This window comes from Oncorhynchus mykiss, chromosome 10 (genome assembly GCF_013265735.2).
Source record: "Oncorhynchus mykiss isolate Arlee chromosome 10, USDA_OmykA_1.1, whole genome shotgun sequence".
NCBI lineage: Eukaryota > Metazoa > Chordata > Actinopteri > Salmoniformes > Salmonidae > Oncorhynchus > Oncorhynchus mykiss.
The window spans coordinates 71,435,266-71,454,730 of record NC_048574.1 but is presented as its reverse complement, the minus strand read 5'-3'; the positions used below and the strand labels follow the sequence as shown (position 1 = coordinate 71,454,730).

Below are 19,465 nucleotides of genomic sequence, written 5' to 3'. Positions count from 1 at the left end.
ATATGAAATAAAAATCCCAAATAAATAGGGAACACACAATTCATTCATGAAACAAATACTGCAAATGTCTTTCTTATGTTACCTGCTTCAACATTAGTACTGCAGTATTATTTATCTGTATGATAAACAGGCTTACTATTCATGTCCCAGGTACACCTAAATAGATGTAGTAGTTTACGAGTTCCAGTAATAGGGTTTCCCCAGTAGGCTTCAGTATCCACACTTAGACCACAGTCTCTATGCCCCACATAAAATCTCTGGGTTTGGTGTAGCAGTAACTGGGTCCGTACGGAGAGAAGTCTCCCTCGTAGTGCACCACAAAACTGTTCCGTTGCTGCTGAGGCACATGATGCACCTTACTACTGTAGGCCCCACAGTGACTGTCCATAGAGTAGGACTTACTATCATAGATACTGTAGTTAGGGGCACCTGCCATGGCCATCAAGGCACTAGCTGGGTAGCGTCGCACCTCATCATGGTTGTGGTTCACTTTATTGATCAGATGACCAGACTCCTTCACTGTTGTAATGGTAATGGATACAGAGTCTGCTCCAGCCCCAGATCTATACCCAGTCTCAGTCCTCTTGTCCCCATCAGGCTCCTCTGAGTCTCTGGCCACCCTGGAAGACTCTTTGGTTCTAGGCATCTGCTTCCTCCTCCTACACTTGCGACAGAGGCAGTTGAGACATTGGCGCCGGGTGGGGAACTTGGTGCAGCCGTTGGTTCTGTTAGCCAGAATGATAGCCACCACCCCTGGGAGGCAGATGGCAGGTCCAATGGCGATGAGAGGGATCCCGCCCAGGGTCTCTCCCTTCATGCCCGACATGGTGAACATGAAGCCAAAGAACAGTAAGGGGCTGCTGATGGCCACCACCATCCCTGTGCGGGGGTTCATGTCGTCGACCCTCATGGTGTCCAGCCCTCCACGTCACTGAGTTCACTCACTTCGAGACGGTACACTCCTCACAGTCCTCTTGTAACACTGTATTCCAGAGTCTAACCCTAACCCTAATCCACTCACAAGATGGGATATGTCGGGCGCATGCAATCTGTCGATCACTCAAATGGCATTGAGTGTCTAATTAACACACTTTTCAAACAGGCATGTCATGCCTTCAGCTCTCTTTCTTAGCTATTACACAGCACTAGTTTGTGTTGTACTTACCTTCTCCACTTCATAACAAATGATGGTAGGCAACTGCCATATTCACTGTATAAACTTTCCCCTGTCAAAAAGTCAATTGCAGTTTTCCTTTGCAAGTCACTTGAACTACTCAGAAAATAGTCACTTTTGAATTAGTAGAAAAACCTCTATCAAACATGAATTATATTCATACTTTATGAATGATTCATTCAATGGAAAGGCTGGGTGTAGTTGGTCTGTGCTGCATCGCCTGATGAAGTCTGTCTAGACATAACTGTGGTTGGTTGTGTGTTTGGAGACAGTCTAGGGAGGTTGAAGATGGACACGTACCCTTTAGAACAGGATCTGACTTACTAGAGGTGGAATGAAAGTCATCCCGAACACTTCCATCTGCTCTGTGGTTCTAGCCAAGAGACACAGTGTGCCTTACCCAAACCACAAACAAATATATAGAGAACGAGATCAGCTCTCTGGGTCTAACCTTGGTCCAACAGATGACGATACCTCCTATGAACCTAATTCTGGACTGATTTAAATGGCTTCGGGGTGTGTCCTGGCCCTAATTTCAAGGGAAGATGTTTTGACATGGGTCAAGCTTCTACTAGTGAGAGAGGAAGACGCCAATTCCCCCAGTGCTGTCTGATGCATATGGGGGAGTCGGAGATGCTCCTTCAATGGTCTCGTATTTGAGTGATACATGATAGGAGGGCGGTAGCAAAACCAGCCCCTTGCTGTAAATCAAAACTGGGTGTGTACCAAACATTTTGGGGTACCAAAATGTTTTGGAAAAATACACGGAAAGGGTCATGGGTTCATTGATTTTCATGCAACTAAAGAGAGCCTGGTTTGATTGCCACTGTAATGTTTTCTTTATCATGTTTTACTCTGAAGTCAATGGCACTATCGCTCTAACAACTCTGACCAACAGATGTAGGATCTTTAATATGAGACAGTCTGCTACAGCAGGAAAATATCCTGCAGCAAGAGGAAATTAGAATTATTATGTGGATTATAGTTAATGGACATTTTGTAGGGGTTGACACATCAAGTCTGAAATTTCAAAGTGGAAAACTACACGTTTTTAATTTCCTGCATTGCAGGAACGTTCTCCTGCAACAGGGTGATTGAATAAAGATCCTACATCTACAACAAACCTTTTATTTTTTCACTTTTTCCTAATATGCTGTAAGAGTCAAAGTCCAAAAGTAAGATATACAGTATATACTTCTCATAGAGAAGCTGTATACACACAGAGGAGACATACACTGATAAAGGTGGAGGAGAGGCCATTCTCCTAATCTAACTGCTATTGGGGTTGTATCCGCTCTCGTCAACCTTCTGTGGTTTCTTCGGCACTCATCGGGGCGAGTGCCAACTTCCTGCAAGGAACGGAACACTTGGGTTAGGTTGCACCACAGCCACTTGATTAGTGTGTGGTTTAGATAGAAGCTGCAGGTTGGATTACTGTACACTTGGTGGCCTCGGAATTCCGCCTGATATAAGTCTATATTGTGCAAATCCTCATGGACTCTGATGAAAGGCTTATCAGTTTACTAAACTATCTCTGCATATGACACTGTTAATGATGCATCATTTGGGGCCTGTGTCATTTAAATGACTCTGGTTTGAAAACAATTCTCAATGCATTTCATAGACAGGACTGGTGCATATCTTTCGTTGGATAATGCCAATTCTTATGATATGCTACTAAAATAAATCACTATTGATTTATGCTTGGGCGCGTTCTGTACACATGTAAAGCCGTCACAGCGTATCTGATTTGGAGTAGATCTTATTTCAATCGGATCCAAATGCAAAGACAACACACATCAGTTTCAATGGGGAAAAGTCCACTTGAAACAGAGTTTACGTCAAGCCTTTATGTCCTCTGTACTTGGAATATATAAGCCTATATATTCCAATATATATAAGCCTATGGTCAGTTGGAAATAAATTCATAATTCTAATAAGAAAAGAGAGACATTTCAGATGGACATGTCAGTGGTTTTATTTGATGAGTGACATAAAATATCCGTATTTTATATATTTTTAATGTCGTGAGTATTTCGACACTGTCCGTCATCAGAAAGCAATCATGTTGTTTTACAACCCAGTACGGGGAATGGAGGGAACACTCAACTATATATTTGGCTGTAGTACTACTGTCAGGAGAGCACACTATTTCTGTTCATTGATTTATGTATTGATGGCAACTTACACACTAGTTGACCTACTCTGTTACACTCTGCATCACATACGGATGAATGATTTTGTGGATGTGTTGATAAAGTCCACTATATTTCAGAAGACATTGATATAGTTTGCTTAACAAATTGATGATCAAGACAGTTGACTATACTGTATCACTAACTATTGATAATACATCACATTATAACTAGTCCTTATATAACCCATATTATGTACAAATGTCAAACATTTCAGCTCGTATTTTAAGTGTTATGACTAATGATTGAAAAAGCCCTCTGAAGCAATAATGTTTGATGGTAGCTAAGGTTTCACACCTCACCAGTTTATACTGGGCACAAATTAGATTACAGTTTGTCCTAGCCACTGTGCTTCTACAACTGCATTGTTTGCTCTTTGGGGTTTTAGGCTGGGTATCTGTAAGCACTTTGTGACAACTGCTGGTGTAAAAAGGGCTTTATAAAATACAATTGATTGAGGACTTGCTTATGCCCTCGGGACAGTGGTAGAATGGTCATATGGTGACAACAGTTTATAATGCTGCAACCGCATCCAAACAGAAAACTCATTATCATTCACTGTTTATGACATCTTAATAGCAATTCACAAAGACATTTACCATTATAGTAAAAAGCATATGGATACATAATACAGGGTTTCCTTCATTTTGGATGAATGTAAAAAATGTAGTAAGCAATTGTGTGTAGCATATTTTGCACAATGCATCAGTGAAATCAGTGATCATGAAAAATCCCTGTTTTGTTTCCTCCTCCAGTCCCGTAGATGTCACTCACACACTCAGCCAAGGGGGGAAATGTGTAGTTACCGTTGTCGTTGACTGTTTTCTTCTTCATGAGTTTTGGCTGTGCACTCCATGGCGGTGTCCTCCATGGTGTCATTGTAGTGAGGTTGAATATCAAGAAAATAAGAACTAGCCCTTCTTAATCATGACTGGTTACACAGCAGACGAAAAGCTCCGCGTAGAGCAGATTTCAAACCTCAGGAGGAAATGGCTGAAGGACCAAGAGCTCAGTCCCAGAGAGCCCGTGCTGCCAAAGACAGCCCCCGGGCCGGTGGCAAAATTCTGGGCTGGCTTTCTGGAACCGAAGACCCTGTGTAGACTTTACGTGAGTTCATCATTTTGGCCATTTCATTGTACTATATCAACGAACAACACTGTGTGAATTGGATTAGAATGACTAACTAGCTAGTATTTGGGATAGCTACGTGCTATGTTTTTGTTTTGAGACGTCGGTGTTACTGTTTACTAGCTAGCCTAGCCAGTTGCATGGGTCGTCACTAGTTACCATAGCCACATTGACTAGTATTCTCATGCTTGGTGTGATGCCAGTCACCTTTGCCACTGCCAACCTGAATGTAACATAGCTACTGGCATGTTGCTAACTAGTAGTTGTACCGAAAAAGTGCATCAACTGTTGTCAGCAAGAAATCAACAACACCTGTTAACATTTGTGACACACGTCCCCTTTGTGTTGCTCTCTTTCCAGACCTACAAAGTCTACACTGGTGGAGTGTTCGCCTTGACCCGGTTGCTGATCCCTGCCTGGGTTGTGCATTATTATGTGAAGTATCATGTTGCTGTAAGTTCAATCAATTCAACACCAACAATTATATTGTCTTTTCATTCATGTAGTAATGTTGTTGTTAGGAAAACCTGTTCCTGGAGTGTAAGAGGATTTTGGCCCAACCAGACACCACATGGATTCTTCCAACCACCTCACAGGCCTAATTGGTTCGATTTAAAACACCAGGCCTCCCAGCTATAAATCAGACATGAAATGCCAGGCTGTGTCACTCAAAAATCAGCATTGCTAATGCTTTCCCTTGACCTACTGCCTAGATAGACAGGTCTTGATTTAAAAGGCTAAGACCTAATGGTCAAGAAGACTGATAATGTGTTTGACCTTGGATGTTCAAAGTTAATTGCGCTCCGATTTATGAAATGTTATTATACAGTAGTGGATTGCAGTTTTTAGCCCTGTGTTGTTGGTGTTCATTCACTATACCTGCTCTATTGAAAGTTGTATCATGCATGTGTCATAGAAGAGTCTTCAATTCAATCTAAAACATTGACCTGTCCTGCTTGTGTGTTTGTCACAGAAAAAGCCCTATGGCATCGTGGAGCTGAAGCCCAGGCTGTTCCCTGTAAGTACATCTCATGTGTTGTTATAGGAACAGGATTAAGCCTAGTCCTGTATGAAAAAGCACATACAATGAAGAATCTCCATTGTAAGTGCTTTTTAGTCCAGACTACAATTAATCTGTGTCTGTGAACTGGCTCTTAGTGTTACAGTGGATTCACTGCCCACTGGGCAAAAACAGGTTGAAACATACATTGTTTCCATGTCATTTCAACCGAAAAATGCAAATGTCAACATGGAAAACTAATTAGTTTTCCAAAAGTCATTGGGGAATTTTGTATTTTTTTCACCTAACTTTTAACCTAAATGACTGGGTGACATTTTTGGTTGATTTCACATTAAATTCATATTAGTTGACAGCTCAACCAAATGTAAATCAAAAGTAGATGTTGAACTGCCATCTGTACCCAGTGGGTGGGCAGAAGGGTTGGGTTAAATACGGACGACACATTTCAGTTGAACAACTGACTAGGTATCCCCCTTTCCCTTTCCTTTTGTATTGATGATTGGACAAGATGGCGCCGACAGAGGGTCACCTCACTTCTAGTCCTTAGGAAACTTTGCTGTGTTTTGTTTTTATTATTATTTATTATTTATTGTATTATTTCTTACATTGTTAGCCCAGAAAATCTTACGTGTTATTACATACAGCCGGGAAGAACTACTGGATATCAGACTTAGATGTGTGTGTATTAGGTTTTGTTGTGGAATTGTTCGATTTCTTGTTAGATATTGCTGCATTGTCGGAACTAGAAGCACAAGCATTTCGCTACATTTGCAGTAACATCTGCTAACCATGTGTATATGTGACCAATAAAATGTGATGTATTGCTTATAGATTTATTAACAGATGCATGTGACACAATGGTGCACTTTGGCAGTTTACAGTAAAGAACTGAATTGCAGTGTAGCTTATATATAAACTACACTGTAATTGTGGCCTACTATGGTAACACAAAATAATGTATTTAGCAGATGCTTTTATCCAAAGCGACTTACAGTCATGCGTGCATACATTTTACATATGGGCAATCCTGGGAATTGAACCCACTACCCTGGTGTTACAATAGTCATGCTCTACCAACTGAGCTACAACGGACCACAAAAGCTCTGGATTCCCAGACAGCTTTCCTAGACCTTGCAATGAAAGAGTAGGGACATCTAGCAACTGACTCTTTCATTATCTGTTAATTTTCCCTGTCTGTGTTCAGGGCGACACCATCTTGGAGACGGGAGAGGTTGTTCCAGACCTCCCAGAGAGCCATGGTCACCACTGAAGAAGACATAGTTGAAAGAATTACACAATGTCTTTTTGTCCCTGCCCTGTTGTAAAAAACTTGATGTACATGTCATTAAATAATATTTACAATACTAATACATGTCAGAGAAGTATATTTGGACAAGAATGTGGGGGAAAGAGTGCTGCATTTATTTGACTAATTCAGATCCAGTGTTTCAATCCAAATGTATTAGTCACAGGTGCCGAATACAACGGGTACAGTGAAATGCTTACTTACGAGCCCTTAACCAACAATGCAGTTAAAAAAATACAGATAAGAATAAGAAATAAAAGTAACAAGTAATTAAAGAGCAGCAGTAAAATAACAATAGCGAGACTATATACAGGGGGGGTACCGATACAGAGTCAATGTGTGGGGGCACTTATTAAAGTGACTATGCATAGATGATAACAACAGAGTAGCAGTGGTGTAAAAGGGGGGGGGGGGGGGGTCAATACAAAAAGTCTGGGTAGCCATTTGATTAGGTGTTCAGGAGTATTATGGCTTAGGGGTAGAAGCTGTTTAGAAGCTTCTTGGACCTAGACTTGGCGCTCCGGTACTGCTTGCTGTGCGCTAGCAGAGAGAACGGTCTATGACTAGGGTAGTTGGAGTCTGACAATTTTTAGGGCCTTCCTGGTATAGTGGTCCTGGATGGCAGAAAGCTTGGCCTCAGTGATGTATTGGGCCGTTCACACTACCCTCTGTTTAAACGTTTAAATAAGAGCTTTGCAAACGATTTGACACAAGTAACCAAACTCATAATTATATTTGATGTTTGTATATTATGGATGGCTATGGTTTATTAGTACACTACTGTCGTCTATGTCCAGATTAGGTTGCTTTCCAGATAATTCATCCTCTGTGTTAAAAGTTACTGTCAATAGGTGGCGCACGAGACCATAAAAAAAGTACTTCACTCCAAAGCGGAAGGTCAACACCCTCCAGTATACCATCATCCTTTGCGTTTAAAAAAAAAAAATGTAGCATTACATCACGGTATGAAACAGGAGGCCAACTCCAAAGAGTGTGGTAAACAACTAAATTAATTTACTTCTCTTTAGTACATATGGAAATAGTGAAATATGAAAAGATAATGAGAGGTCTTGAGTGTTGTCGCCGACAGGATTCCTAGACATTTGCCTCGGATCCCCGGCTTTTTTTTTGGTAAGCAAAGGGACGAAAGATGGCTAGCTGAAAGCTGGCTAGCTGAAAGCTATTTTGCTAATTTACCCAAGCTGTCATTTATCACAATTCAGACTCACAAACATGTCATGAATACATCATTTCTTGTCAGGATTATCGGTCAGAGATTAGGGCCAAAGTCAACCATTATGAGTGTTCACTGTCCAACCCTAGATGAGTCAGAACAGCTAACGTAGCTGCTAAAGTTATCTATCGAGCTAGCTAACGTTAACCGTACCAAGTAAAAGACACGTTCAAGTAATATAACATTACATGGGAAGTTATTGGGCTTTATTATCATTTTACAACTGTGGTGAGCTAATTGTAAGATTCTGTTGAAATTGGTTGACAGTCATTTTGCCATCTATGGTCAATGTGGCTAAATGGCTCTGACACAGTTAGCTGTGACCCCTGTACAATCTTTATTATTATAGTGTTCTGATTATGTAACACATTGGATAATGACAAAATGTTTAGATGCTCCTCTTGCAAAATTCCTCCCTGTTTGCAGGTTGAATTAATACCTTTGAAATGATATGTAAGGGTGTGTAGATGAAAGAGTTGTCTCTGCATCTGCCAATGGGCCTAGCTAGTGACAGTATATTACAGAAAATTAAGTTTGAACAAAGTCAGTGCTGTGTTGTGTCCCTTTATTGAAAACACTATTTAACATGAGGCAATATTTTCTTCCCTAGACTATCACCATGGCAGCAGCAAAGATGACCTTACGGCTACGCAAGAAGAGTGCCCTGGACAAGTCCTCTGAGGTTTTGTCTGCCGAGGCGTCTCCAGACTCTAAGTGCCCCATCTGTCTGGACCGATTCAACAACATGGCCTACCTCGATCTCTGCTTGCACAAGTTCTGCTTCCGCTGCATCCACGAGTGGTCCAAGAACAAAGCTGAGTGCCCGCTATGCAAGCAGCCATTCAACTCTATCTATCACAGTATACAATCAGAGAAGGACTTCAAGAAGTATGACCTGCGGCCCACGGAGAACGGTTCCTTTGGGAGTTTCGCAGGGGAACGGTTCCGCTACCGCACCACGCTGACGGGGGCGCGTCGGCAGGACCAGAGAAGAACATCCCCTCCCCCCGACAACGGGGTCATGTTCGAGGCCCTAACGGGGGCTTCCCCCCCTCCTCGACAGGACCGAGGCCTCCGCCGCATGATGGCGCGCCTGGCGGCCAGGAGGCGGGCAGAAAGCGAGGGCCGGACCGTGCGCAGCCTCCGTGAGCAGGAGATGATCAAGTTCAGACGGGCGCTCTACCGGCGAGGGGTGCGAGTGCGGAGCGTGCGAGACGGTGGCCGTTCCCGGGACATCTCGGCGGAGTTCTTTCAGAAGAACCCGGCCTGCCTGCACCGCCTGTTGCCCTGGCTGAAGAGAGAGCTGGTGGTGCTGTACGGCGCTCACGGCTCCCTGGTCAACATCGTGCAGCACATTATCATGTCCCGCATCACCCGCTATGACATGGAGGACCGGGCCATCCACGAGGAGCTGCAGCCTTTCCTCCAGGCCCGCACCGATCACTTCCTGCATGAGTTTGTCAACTTCGCCCGAGCACCCTTCAACATGGAGGCCTACGACCAGCATGCCGTCTACGACTGCCCTGCGCCGTCCTCGGACGAGGGCAGCAGCTCCAACTCCTCGGTGATTGCCATCTCCGAGGATGAGGAGGAGGGCGATTCTGTGGAGCTGGACCCCATGTCCGGGGGCGCCCTGAGCCAGTCAACATGGGACGACGAGACACCCGGACCTTCGTACTCCACAACAGAACCCACCAGGGCCCTGCTGCTATCCATCAGAGACTCTGACTCAGAGAGCAGTGTGGGGGAGGAGTGCGGAGCAGTGTTACAGCCAAAGACCCCTCGCCTGACTGCGGACTCTGCTTGGGTGAAAACCGACAAGGACGGACAGGCGTGTACCTCCTCTGGCGATGAGGATTGCATCATCGTGGGCTTTGTAAAACCCCTTGCTGAAAGGACCCCGGAGCTGGTCAAGCTGTCCTCTGACTCAGAGGAGTCTGTTCTGGAGGAGATCAAAGATGAAGTGCCCAGGCTGCTTCAACACATCCGCTTCACCAGCCTTAGCCCCGCCTCCTCTCAAGGCCAATGTCCTGGGAAGGCAGAGGGGGTGGAAAGGAAGCAAGATGTATCGTGCTCCAAGGAGAGACGTAACACCTCACCCTCAATTAGATGTGAGTCATCATCTAGTAAGTCAGCAAGCAAAAACAGAGGACAAACTGAGAAAGACGGCAGGAGATGTCACAGTCGAGATAGCTCTAGAGAGAGGCCACGGTCGAGAAGCAGAGACCGGGGGAGGAGGTCCAGGAGCGCCGACCGCAGCCGCTCGACCAAGAGCCCGGCTATCTCCATCAACAGCGACAGCACTCTGTCCAGAGGCAGGAGGCAGTCACGCTCCCAAAGCCGCGACCGCTCCCACACTAAATGGGAGAAGACGAGGGACAATAAAGATAGCAGCCGATCAGGCCGCAGCCACGACTCATCGTCACACTCCTATCACTGGCACTACTACAGCCGGGAGAGTGAGAGGGACAGCAGTGCCATGCTCTACACAGAGAGGAGGTCCTACTACTCCAGCTCACACAGGAACATCGATTGCAGGTCCCCGAGCCAGAGTCCTGATTCCCACCGGCGGGATAAGAGGCGCTCCAGAAGTCGTTCCAGCACCTGTTCGCCGTCCGGCGCTCACAGGAAGTCTCGTCACGAGAAGCCCAGCGGGAAGAGAAAGTACAAATCGAGACACCTGGAGGAACCTTCCCCCAAAGACCAGTCCTCCATAGCCCTCGACGAGCCTCCCTCCTCCACCACCTCGTCCTATGTGAAAGACAAGAAGAAGAGCAAAGAGAAGCGTCACAGGAAGTCCAAGGAGAAGTCTGGGGGGAAGAGGAGCAGGAGCCTCAGCGTGGAGATCATCTTTGAGGGCAGCTCCTCAGAGCAAACCAGGAAGCACCAGAAGAAGAAGAAGAAGCACAAGAAGAAGGGCAAGAGGCACAGGAGCAAAGAGCGCACAGGGTCCAGGAAACACTCGCCCACTGTCATTACCATAGACAGCGACAGTGACCAACATACTGCCGAAGGCGCTAACGATGCTAACCACACCTGCCCGGTAAGCAGCAGCACAAGCAACAGCGTGCTAGCGCCTAGCACAACCACCACCACAGGCAACCCTGCAGACTCTGGCCTGCTGGAGTCCATGTTACAAGACTGGGAACAGCAGATTCCACCTGTGGGTCTGGACAGTGGAGTGCTGGAGGCCAAGCCTCCTATAAATGTTGCTGCTGCTTCTGACACACCCACACAGAGTGAGGGGGTTCTGTCCCAATCTGCCTCTGCGGATGAGGCAAACTCTCATAGCCCTTCAAATGACAACACAAGTCATTTTTTGGAAGAATCATAATGCTGGCCTCGGTGGGTAGGAAGACATTTAATTTACCTTTAAAAGTTAGTTTTACACCTCACTATGTAGGATGTTATATGTACTGTTCTGCCAAAAGGTGCTCTTTCATTTGGGATGTGCCACTTTGCTGTATGAGGTTAAAAAAAAAGGGGGGTCAAAGATTGGGTTTTATTTGTCTTATTTACAGTGACTGTCTGTAAGGCCTACATTTAAAAAGTATTTGTATAAAATACTTCAACTAATTTCTTATCAGTCATTCATTTCTATGCATCATTCTCAGGGATAACATGGGCAATAAAGCTGATGTAGCTTGTACCGTTGTGTTGAAACCAAACACCTTGTCTACCTGCTGTTCTTGTAATCTGATGGAAAACTGCTCTTAATACTAGCCAATAAATCAATATGGGAATGGGAAAGACTGTTGTTGTAACTGTGGAGTTGTAAATAGTAATAAATGTTTCAAAACTGAAATCAACAGCTGATATGACCTCCTGAATAAGTCAGCATTGGCCAGTGGCTCGTCGTTGGAGGCCACATATGTAATGGTTACTGCCTGAGTGGGTATCCTTTCATGTGGATGGCATGAGAGTTCTAGAACCTTACAGATGCTACTACGATTAAGATGCTAACACGTTACTGAAGCTGATTCTAGTGTGATAAAGGAACATCAACTTGCCAGTGGTGCAATAAACATTTTGAAAGTAAGAAGTATCATAATGTCCCCATTAGATTAGGCTTCTTATCTGAGTGGGCACGGTTGCTTTTCATTTGAGATTTGATAAAAATGATGCTACGCTGTTGGGACAAGACAAGAGTGGCGATTTTAGCATGTAAATCTTGGTGGGGCAAACTCAAAATATACAGTGCCTTGCGAAAGTATTCGGCCCCCTTGAACTTTGCGACCTTTTGCCACATTTCAGGCTTCAAACATAAAGATATAAAACTGTATTTTTTTGTGAAGAATCAACAACAAGTGGGACACAATCATGAAGTGGAACGACATTTATTGGATATTTCAAACTTTTTTAACAAATCAAAAACTGAAAAATTGGGCGTGCAAAATTATTCAGCCCCCTTAAGTTAATACTTTGTAGCGCCACCTTTTGCTGCGATTACAGCTGTAAGTCGCTTGGGGTATGTCTATCAGTTTTGCACATCGAGAGACTGAAATTTTTTCCCATTCCTCCTTGCAAAACAGCTCGAGCTCAGTGAGGTTGGATGGAGAGCATTTGTGAACAGCAGTTTTCAGTTCTTTCCACAGATTCTCGATTGGATTCAGGTCTGGACTTTGACTTGGCCATTCTAACACCTGGATATGTTTATTTTTGAACCATTCCATTGTAGATTTTGCTTTATGTTTTGGATCATTGTCTTGTTGGAAGACAAATCTCCGTCCCAGCCTCAGGTCTTTTGCAGACTAGATCAGGTTTTCTTCCAGAATGGTCCTGTATTTGGCTCCATCCATCTCCCCATCAATTTTAACCATCTTCCCTGTCCCTGCTGAAGAAAAGCAGGCCCAAACCATGATGCTGCCACCACCATGTTTGACAGTGGGGATGGTGTGTTCAGCTGTGCTTTTACGCCAAACATAACGTTTTGCATTGTTGCCAAAAAGTTCAATTTTGGTTTCATCTGACCAGAGCACCTTCTTCCACATGTTTGGTGTGTCTCCCAGGTGGCTTGTGGCAAACTTTAAACGACACTTTTTATGGATATCTTTAAGAAATGGCTTTCTTCTTGCCACTTTTCCATAAAGGCCAGATTTGTACAATATACGACTGATTGTTGTCCTATGGACAGAGTCTCCCACCTCAGCTGTAGATCTCTGCAGTTCATCCAGAGTGATCATGGGCCTCTTGGCTGCATCTCTGATCAGTCTTCTCCTTGTATGAGCTGAAAGTTTAGAGGGACGGCCAGGTCTTGGTAGATTTGCAGTGGTCTGATACTCCTTCCATTTCAATATTATCGCTTGCACAGTGCTCCTTGGGATGTTTGAAGCTTGGGAAATCTTTTTGTATCCAAATCCGGCTTTAAACTTCTTCACAACAGTATCTCGGACCTGCCTGGTGTGTTCCTTGTTCTTCATGATGCTCTCTGCGCTTTTAACGGACCTCTGAGACTATCACAGTGCAGGTGCATTTATACGGAGACTTGATTACACACAGGTGGATTGTATTTATCCTCATTAGTCATTTAGGTCAACATTGGATCATTCAGAGATCCTCCCTGAACTTCTGGAGAGAGTTTGCTGCACTGAAGGTAAAGGGGCTGAATAATTTTGCACGCCAAATTTTTCAGTTTTTGATTTGTTAAAAAAGTTTGAAATATCCAATAAATGTCGTTCCACTTCATGATTGTGTACCACTTGTTGTTGATTCTTCACAAAAAAATACAGTTTTATATCTTTATGTTTGAAGCCTGAAATGTGGCAAAAGGTCGCAAAGTTCAAGGGGGCCGAATACTTTCGCAAGGCACTGTATGTTTTTAGATGCATGCCAGCAAAGACGCAACCCTAATCAATACATTAATTGCCCTATAACGGTGACAAGTGTTTTATTTTTATTTTGATGTGGTGCTTTGAAAATGTAATAATACACATTTTGAACCTTGTGTATGTTGTCTTGGTGGAGTCATTTACTGTTTCAATTGAATTGAATGCATGGCTTTGACACTGCCTGGGTGTCAAAGCAAACCTATAATAATTCCATCTGAAGTTAATACCCTAGTTGTCATCACCCTAGATAGTTTACAATAGGGATTCTTATTGGAGATGTCCTTCTCACCTAACATCCGAGATATTCTATGTAAGGTAATATCGTGAGAGTCAAATTCGAACCCGGTGAGAGGGTTACATTTGTTTTTGCTAAAAATGTGGTTCTCACCTTCCTTGAATGACGGGTCACCACTGCAAGAGTAGACCAGGAAACGAAACCTAAATAGGTAAGATTGTCCTGCAGTCAGGAATTGAAACCTAAGCGCTAGGTTTCCTAAGCATACGGAGTATTCCTGCATTTGTCTTGCAGCAGCAGGTAAGAACGGTCTCATCTGTTTTTCAGGACACGGTAACTTATTACTGGACACGTGGCTATCAAACAACCCCTGTTTACTTACTAAATAAGTCTTTACATGATCGCGTTATAATGCTAGTGTAATAATTCAGCATATTTTGAAATATTATTCAGCCATAACAATTTAGTGTAACAGTTTCAGCCTTAGGAATGTTCAACTATGTTAACTTACAAATGGTAATTGCAATGTATGTACTTAAATTACAGCTCATTTCAGCAGAGGTGTATTTAACAACGGTTTGGTTACTATGGATGTTAACCCTGATTCCCCATACTACATCAACTTGCTTGACAGCAAGACTCATCCTGAAGATCACAGAGAATATGTGATGTTTCATGGCTGCTCAAAAGAGGGCGCAGAGTTTATTAAAAGGGAAGGTTTCAAACCATCAAGAGCCGATATCAGCATGCTTGGTGCTGGTGTTTATGTTAGTCGGGACATCCGAAAAGCCTGTAAATACCCTCTTGATGTTCCTGACTCTGAGAAAAGAGTACTAAAAATCAGGGTGGATGTCGGCAGGGTTAAGGTCATAGACAGGCAGAACCACCCCATGCAGAAGACATGGCACACTGTGCATGGCTTTGACACTGCCTGGGTTCCCCCTAATGTTGGCATGGTGGCGAGCAACCAACAGGAGAACTGTGTCTACGACCCAAAGAGAATCAAAGTCATCGAGGTCATGAAGGTTACCGAAGAGAACTTGTAAGTATGAAAAAGACTGTTTAAAGTTTCATATACAACACTTTTTTTCAATAAATGTAAAGATATAATGTACCTTAAAAATAATTAACCTACTGAACACAATATCATTTCTTACATATCTATAAATAATTAACCTACTGAACACAATATCATTTCTTACATATCTATAAACACAAGTGGTGTTCCTGTCTTACAGATCTCAGTATGATCATCTTCAGAGTGGAGTCTCGCCTGAGGACAGCCACGTCTACGTGATGTACCATGGAACATCAAAACAGGCTGCAGTAGATATACAGAGAAATGGCTTCACACCATCTAAAGTTGGGATGCTTGGTGCAGGTGTCTACCTCAGTCGAGACATCCGAAAAGTCATTAGATACCCCCTTGGTTCTTCTGACTCAAACAGGATGGTTCTGAAAGTGAAGGTGAATGTTGGCAGAGTTAAAGTCATCAACAAAAAGGGTCACGACATGCAATACAACTGGCACACTCATGGCTTTGACACTGCCTGGGTTCCACCTGGTGTTGGCATGGTACCAAGCAACCAAGAGGAGGACTGTGTCTACGACCCAAAGAGAATCAAAGTGATGGCAATGCTGGATGTCGCCAATTTAAAAAAGTAAATGATATTGAGCCACAGTCATATAACACAATCAGTAAAGTAATGCTTTTTTCAAGAAAGACTTGAAAGACTACTTGATACCAGATCATATGCTATGCTTACCCCACTTCAGGTTTTGATTGAGGCGTTTCTATTTGATTCTTTCCCCAGGGTAAACCCATGGTTAAACATTGTGTAGTGGAACTGATGAACTCGAACTCTGCATTCAGTGGGAGCATCCAGCATCACCTCATGGTCACCAGAAGAGGATGGTTAGAATCAGACGGTCCCACATGATACAGCTCATAGGAAGTAGAAGCTGATGATTTGACATGGCAATCTATATGCAATCAATCATATAACCTTATCATATCAAATATTTTCGAAATATAATCAATCATATTTAGTTGATGTCAATAATACATGTGTATCAATGATCATATGTAAAAATAAAATAAAAACGTTTTTCTTCCTGATATACATCTCAAATAAATATGTAAAAGTTCCCCACATTGTCTGAGTGTGTTTCCCTTTTAATCAGCAAGATAAAAGGGAAAGTAGCCTTTTGATTGGTCGTGGCCATCCCCTTGAGAAACTACATTTCGCCAGTACGGGTTATGATTAGGTTTGTGCGCACTTCAAATTAATGATGGTGTTCCTGCCCTACTAATTCCAGATCTCACAAAGGCGGGATAAGTGTTTAACATATCAGCTAACCCAGTGATTTGTATATACACCATTTTTTTCTTTTGGAAAAGTTTTATTAACACAATTCCTTTAAAAACAGCTCATACATTCTTTACATCATTTATACACATAAAAAACGGCAATAAGGCATAAAACACAGCATTTGAAAGTTACATTTAAATTTGTTAAAAAGTACGTGTTGTTAAAACCAATGAAAACAACCATGAATAAAAGTACTTTCCTTGTAGACATCAAATCTGTAAAAGCCATTTAAAATGTGTACTAATGATCTAACAAAGGTAAAACATTTTTAAGACATGAGAAACATGTTAAAAAGCCACTTTGTTAAAAGGCTGTCTTCTGTCCCTTGTACAGGAGCGGGGTGAGTGAGTCCTTATCAAACTCGCCTCATCCTGCTCTTCCGAATAGACCATCGTCCCGTCCTTCGGGGCCCAGAGGAGATCCCTCCCCTAGGCGCATCGCCCTAGGCGCCGCAGCGCTGGCAGGCCGTGGCCGCCGGGACCTAGGGTGTTGTGGGGGACCCTTCGCCTGGGGTCGAGGCCCCCTTCCTTCCGTACCACCCCAGGGCTTCCGTGGCTACCATGGCCACTGCCTGGGGGGTGGTCTCTACGTTTTTTGCTACCAGCAGGTTACGGGAGGACCACAGTGCTTCCTTCAGGCACGTGAGGGTGGGCCAGAACTTGGTGAAGGCCTTCGGTGGAATGGGCCTTCGGCCCACCCCGTACAACACGAGCTGAGGTGAGTTAACCAAATAATGTGATCTAGCAATTTGACCCATGGTTGATGCAATGCAACGTCTGTGGATCTATTCGGGCAGGAACACCACCAATACCGGTGAGGGAGACTCTTCACTGCACTTCGATTCCGAAGTGACTTTTCAGTAGCAGGTTAGGATACGGAAGTTAAAGTTAGGGAAATGGTTAGGGTTAGCGAAAATAATGTCCTAAACTGCAACGAAAAATAATTTGTATCGAAGTTCGGTGAAAAGTGTCCCATGCCTGTGACATTGGGAGAGAATCTCAATTGAATACTCCTCGCCTCCTTCTCAAAACCAAAGTCAGAGGTCCCGCCCCTCTGACCTCATCAAAGAGTTTTGAAAAGGAGGCGAGGAGACAGGTTTATGACAATTTGAGATTTTCGCATGGTTGTTCACGACACCTGTGATCTCTGATAAAACGAGCACAGACTGTGACGACAGTGACCTTCAGAGCGGAGAAATCGGAGCTCTAGGATGATGCCGAAATTACCAGATGGGATACAGTTGGTCAATTTGACTTAAAACGTTTTGTTGTTGCATTTAGCCAACCCTAACCCTTTTCCTAACCTTAACCTAATGATCATAACCTGCTACGTTAGTTATCCTAACCTGCTGCTTAGGTTCTCCCAAACCTGCTATGAAAAGTCCATTTTGAGAAAAGCTGTATCCCTTATAGACAAACCGGTTGATGCTTGAGTTTCCGACTTCAAATTCCGAGTTGGATGACAGTTCAAAACTATTTTCCCAGTTGAAGTTAATTTTTATCCTAGTTTCCAGTTGTTTTGAACGCACTGAAGTCGAAGATTTCCGAGTTCCGGGATGTTTTGAACAAACAAGTAGCCTAGCCTATTCCGATTTGACGTTTGAGCTGCGAGTGCGACACCACTGAGTTGAACTGGCAGTCCAAACTTCATGTAAGGTCAACAATTTAAATCATTTATTTGAGCTAAACAGTATAACATATTTGATCGTAATAATGACATAATTGCGTTTACTTTCATATTCGTTCTCTCTCCGTCTTTTTATTTATTTGTGGCCTTGTAACGTTACCTGCAGTATATGTTCATGGCTTGAGTAGGCTAAACAGAGTAAAACAATTTCGAATAAGGTAATAGGAAAGGGGGACACCTAGTCAGTTGTATAAATGAATGCATTCAACTTAAATGTGTCTTTCGCATTTAACCCAACCCCTCTGAATCAGAGATGCAAGGGCTGCCTTAAATCGATTTCCAAGTCTTCGGCGCCCGGGGATCAGCGGGTTAACTGCCTTGCTCAGGGGCAGAACGAGATTTTTACCTTGTCAACTCGGGGATCCTTTCGGTTACTGGCTCAACGCTCTAATCACTAGGCTACCTCACTAGGCTACCTGCCGTAACGTATTGAGTTAGAAGTGTATGTTTGACGATTTTATAAACGCCATAAATCTTCTGAAAAAAATTAGCCCTATATATGAGGGCCAGGTCGGTAGCAAACCTATAAATTACACAACACATTTAAAATGAAAGTCAAACTTTGTCAAAAGGTTTTGCGAACATAACAAAGTCAGTAGTGTTGGACATACAATACTAAAAACACCATAACATAATCTCCAAGTGATTTACATTTTGTAAATCTGTTCCAAAGTATTTCCCCGCATAATAGAGAGATATAGGCTACAATATGTGATCGTATACAAAAGTAGGCAAGGTTTGAAATTATAATGTTAAGTAAAATATTATATCTGAACCTGTCAATTTTCAGTATACAAATGATTTGTAATCATGTTCCAGCCCCCTGACCAAAAATCTGCCGTGGCGGAATCTAGTTTATGATCCCTGACCTAGGTCATAGTACATCAGAATGTATAACGATGATGGTGTAGGCTAATTACATTTTTATGTAATATAACATTTTTGACCTTCTTGGACAATGTGTGCTGCTAAAGAAGAGATATAGCCTAAGGGTTCAGTTAACAACATAAATTAAGGTTTAAGCGAGTTGCACCTGCTGCTTAGTTCAAACCTTATATTTTTTATGGGCATCTTGGCCTGCTTGTTTTCATTTAGCTATATTTCCCATTTCAGAGGTCAATGGAAAGCAGCGAAAGTGCAGGCACATGTTTCCCAGGTAATCACCCACTAATGCTGCGGGTGATTTGCTGCTACTCTCTGACAGCAACCATCAAACCGAACCCCAGAGACTGGGCTTGGTTATTCAAGATTAGATTATATACCTTTTGTCATGAATGTTCATTGTT

The 19,465-nt window shown here is 43.2% G+C and overlaps 4 protein-coding genes across 4 annotated transcripts; 3 read left to right on the top strand and 1 right to left on the bottom strand.

The window, feature by feature from the left end:
• Positions 1–223: 223 nt before the first annotated feature.
• LOC110498594 (transmembrane protein 215-like) lies at positions 224–910 on the bottom strand. Its single transcript, XM_036989379.1, has one exon. The coding sequence runs from the start codon at positions 908–910 to the stop codon at positions 224–226; it is 687 nt and encodes a 228-aa protein (XP_036845274.1).
• A 3,061-nt stretch (positions 911–3,971) lies between these two features.
• Positions 3,972–6,886, top strand: LOC110497182 (NADH dehydrogenase [ubiquinone] 1 beta subcomplex subunit 6). The gene is made up of 4 exons (XM_021573160.2): positions 3,972–4,476; positions 4,858–4,950; positions 5,471–5,515; positions 6,723–6,886. The coding sequence occupies exons 1-4, from the start codon at positions 4,297–4,299 to the stop codon at positions 6,786–6,788; spliced, it is 384 nt and encodes a 127-aa protein (XP_021428835.2). The 5' UTR covers positions 3,972–4,296; the 3' UTR covers positions 6,789–6,886.
• An 861-nt stretch (positions 6,887–7,747) lies between these two features.
• Positions 7,748–12,323, top strand: LOC110497169 (E3 ubiquitin-protein ligase Topors). The gene is made up of 2 exons (XM_021573142.2): positions 7,748–7,955; positions 8,669–12,323. Exon 2 carries the CDS (start codon positions 8,678–8,680, stop codon positions 11,390–11,392), a length of 2,715 nt encoding a protein of 904 aa, XP_021428817.2. The 5' UTR covers positions 7,748–7,955; positions 8,669–8,677; the 3' UTR covers positions 11,393–12,323.
• A 2,001-nt stretch (positions 12,324–14,324) lies between these two features.
• LOC110497178 lies at positions 14,325–16,272 on the top strand. The gene is made up of 4 exons (XM_021573154.2): positions 14,325–14,421; positions 14,668–15,163; positions 15,360–15,782; positions 15,936–16,272. Exons 2-4 carry the CDS (start codon positions 14,709–14,711, stop codon positions 15,961–15,963), a joined length of 906 nt encoding a protein of 301 aa, XP_021428829.2. The 5' UTR covers positions 14,325–14,421; positions 14,668–14,708; the 3' UTR covers positions 15,964–16,272.
• The last annotated feature ends 3,193 nt before the right edge of the window (positions 16,273–19,465 follow it).

What these genes read in the sequence shown, in the direction of transcription:
- LOC110498594 (XM_036989379.1), bottom strand. Translation starts at nt 910, where the DNA reads ATGAGGGTCGACGACATGAACCCCCGCACAGGGATGGTGGTGGCCATC.
- LOC110497182 (XM_021573160.2), top strand. Translation starts at nt 4,297, where the DNA reads ATGACTGGTTACACAGCAGACGAAAAGCTCCGCGTAGAGCAGATTTCA. An exon ending in ATGTGAAGTATCATGTTGCT is followed by an intron (nt 4,951 to 5,470) that starts GTAAGTTCAATC and finishes TGTTTGTCACAG; the next exon opens with AAAAAGCCCTATGGCATCGT. An exon ending in TGAAGCCCAGGCTGTTCCCT is followed by an intron (nt 5,516 to 6,722) that starts GTAAGTACATCT and finishes GTCTGTGTTCAG; the next exon opens with GGCGACACCATCTTGGAGAC.
- LOC110497169 (XM_021573142.2), top strand. Translation starts at nt 8,678, where the DNA reads ATGGCAGCAGCAAAGATGACCTTACGGCTACGCAAGAAGAGTGCCCTG.
- LOC110497178 (XM_021573154.2), top strand. Translation starts at nt 14,709, where the DNA reads ATGGATGTTAACCCTGATTCCCCATACTACATCAACTTGCTTGACAGC. An exon ending in AAGGTTACCGAAGAGAACTT is followed by an intron (nt 15,164 to 15,359) that starts GTAAGTATGAAA and finishes CCTGTCTTACAG; the next exon opens with ATCTCAGTATGATCATCTTC. An exon ending in GATGTCGCCAATTTAAAAAA is followed by an intron (nt 15,783 to 15,935) that starts GTAAATGATATT and finishes TTCTTTCCCCAG; the next exon opens with GGTAAACCCATGGTTAAACA.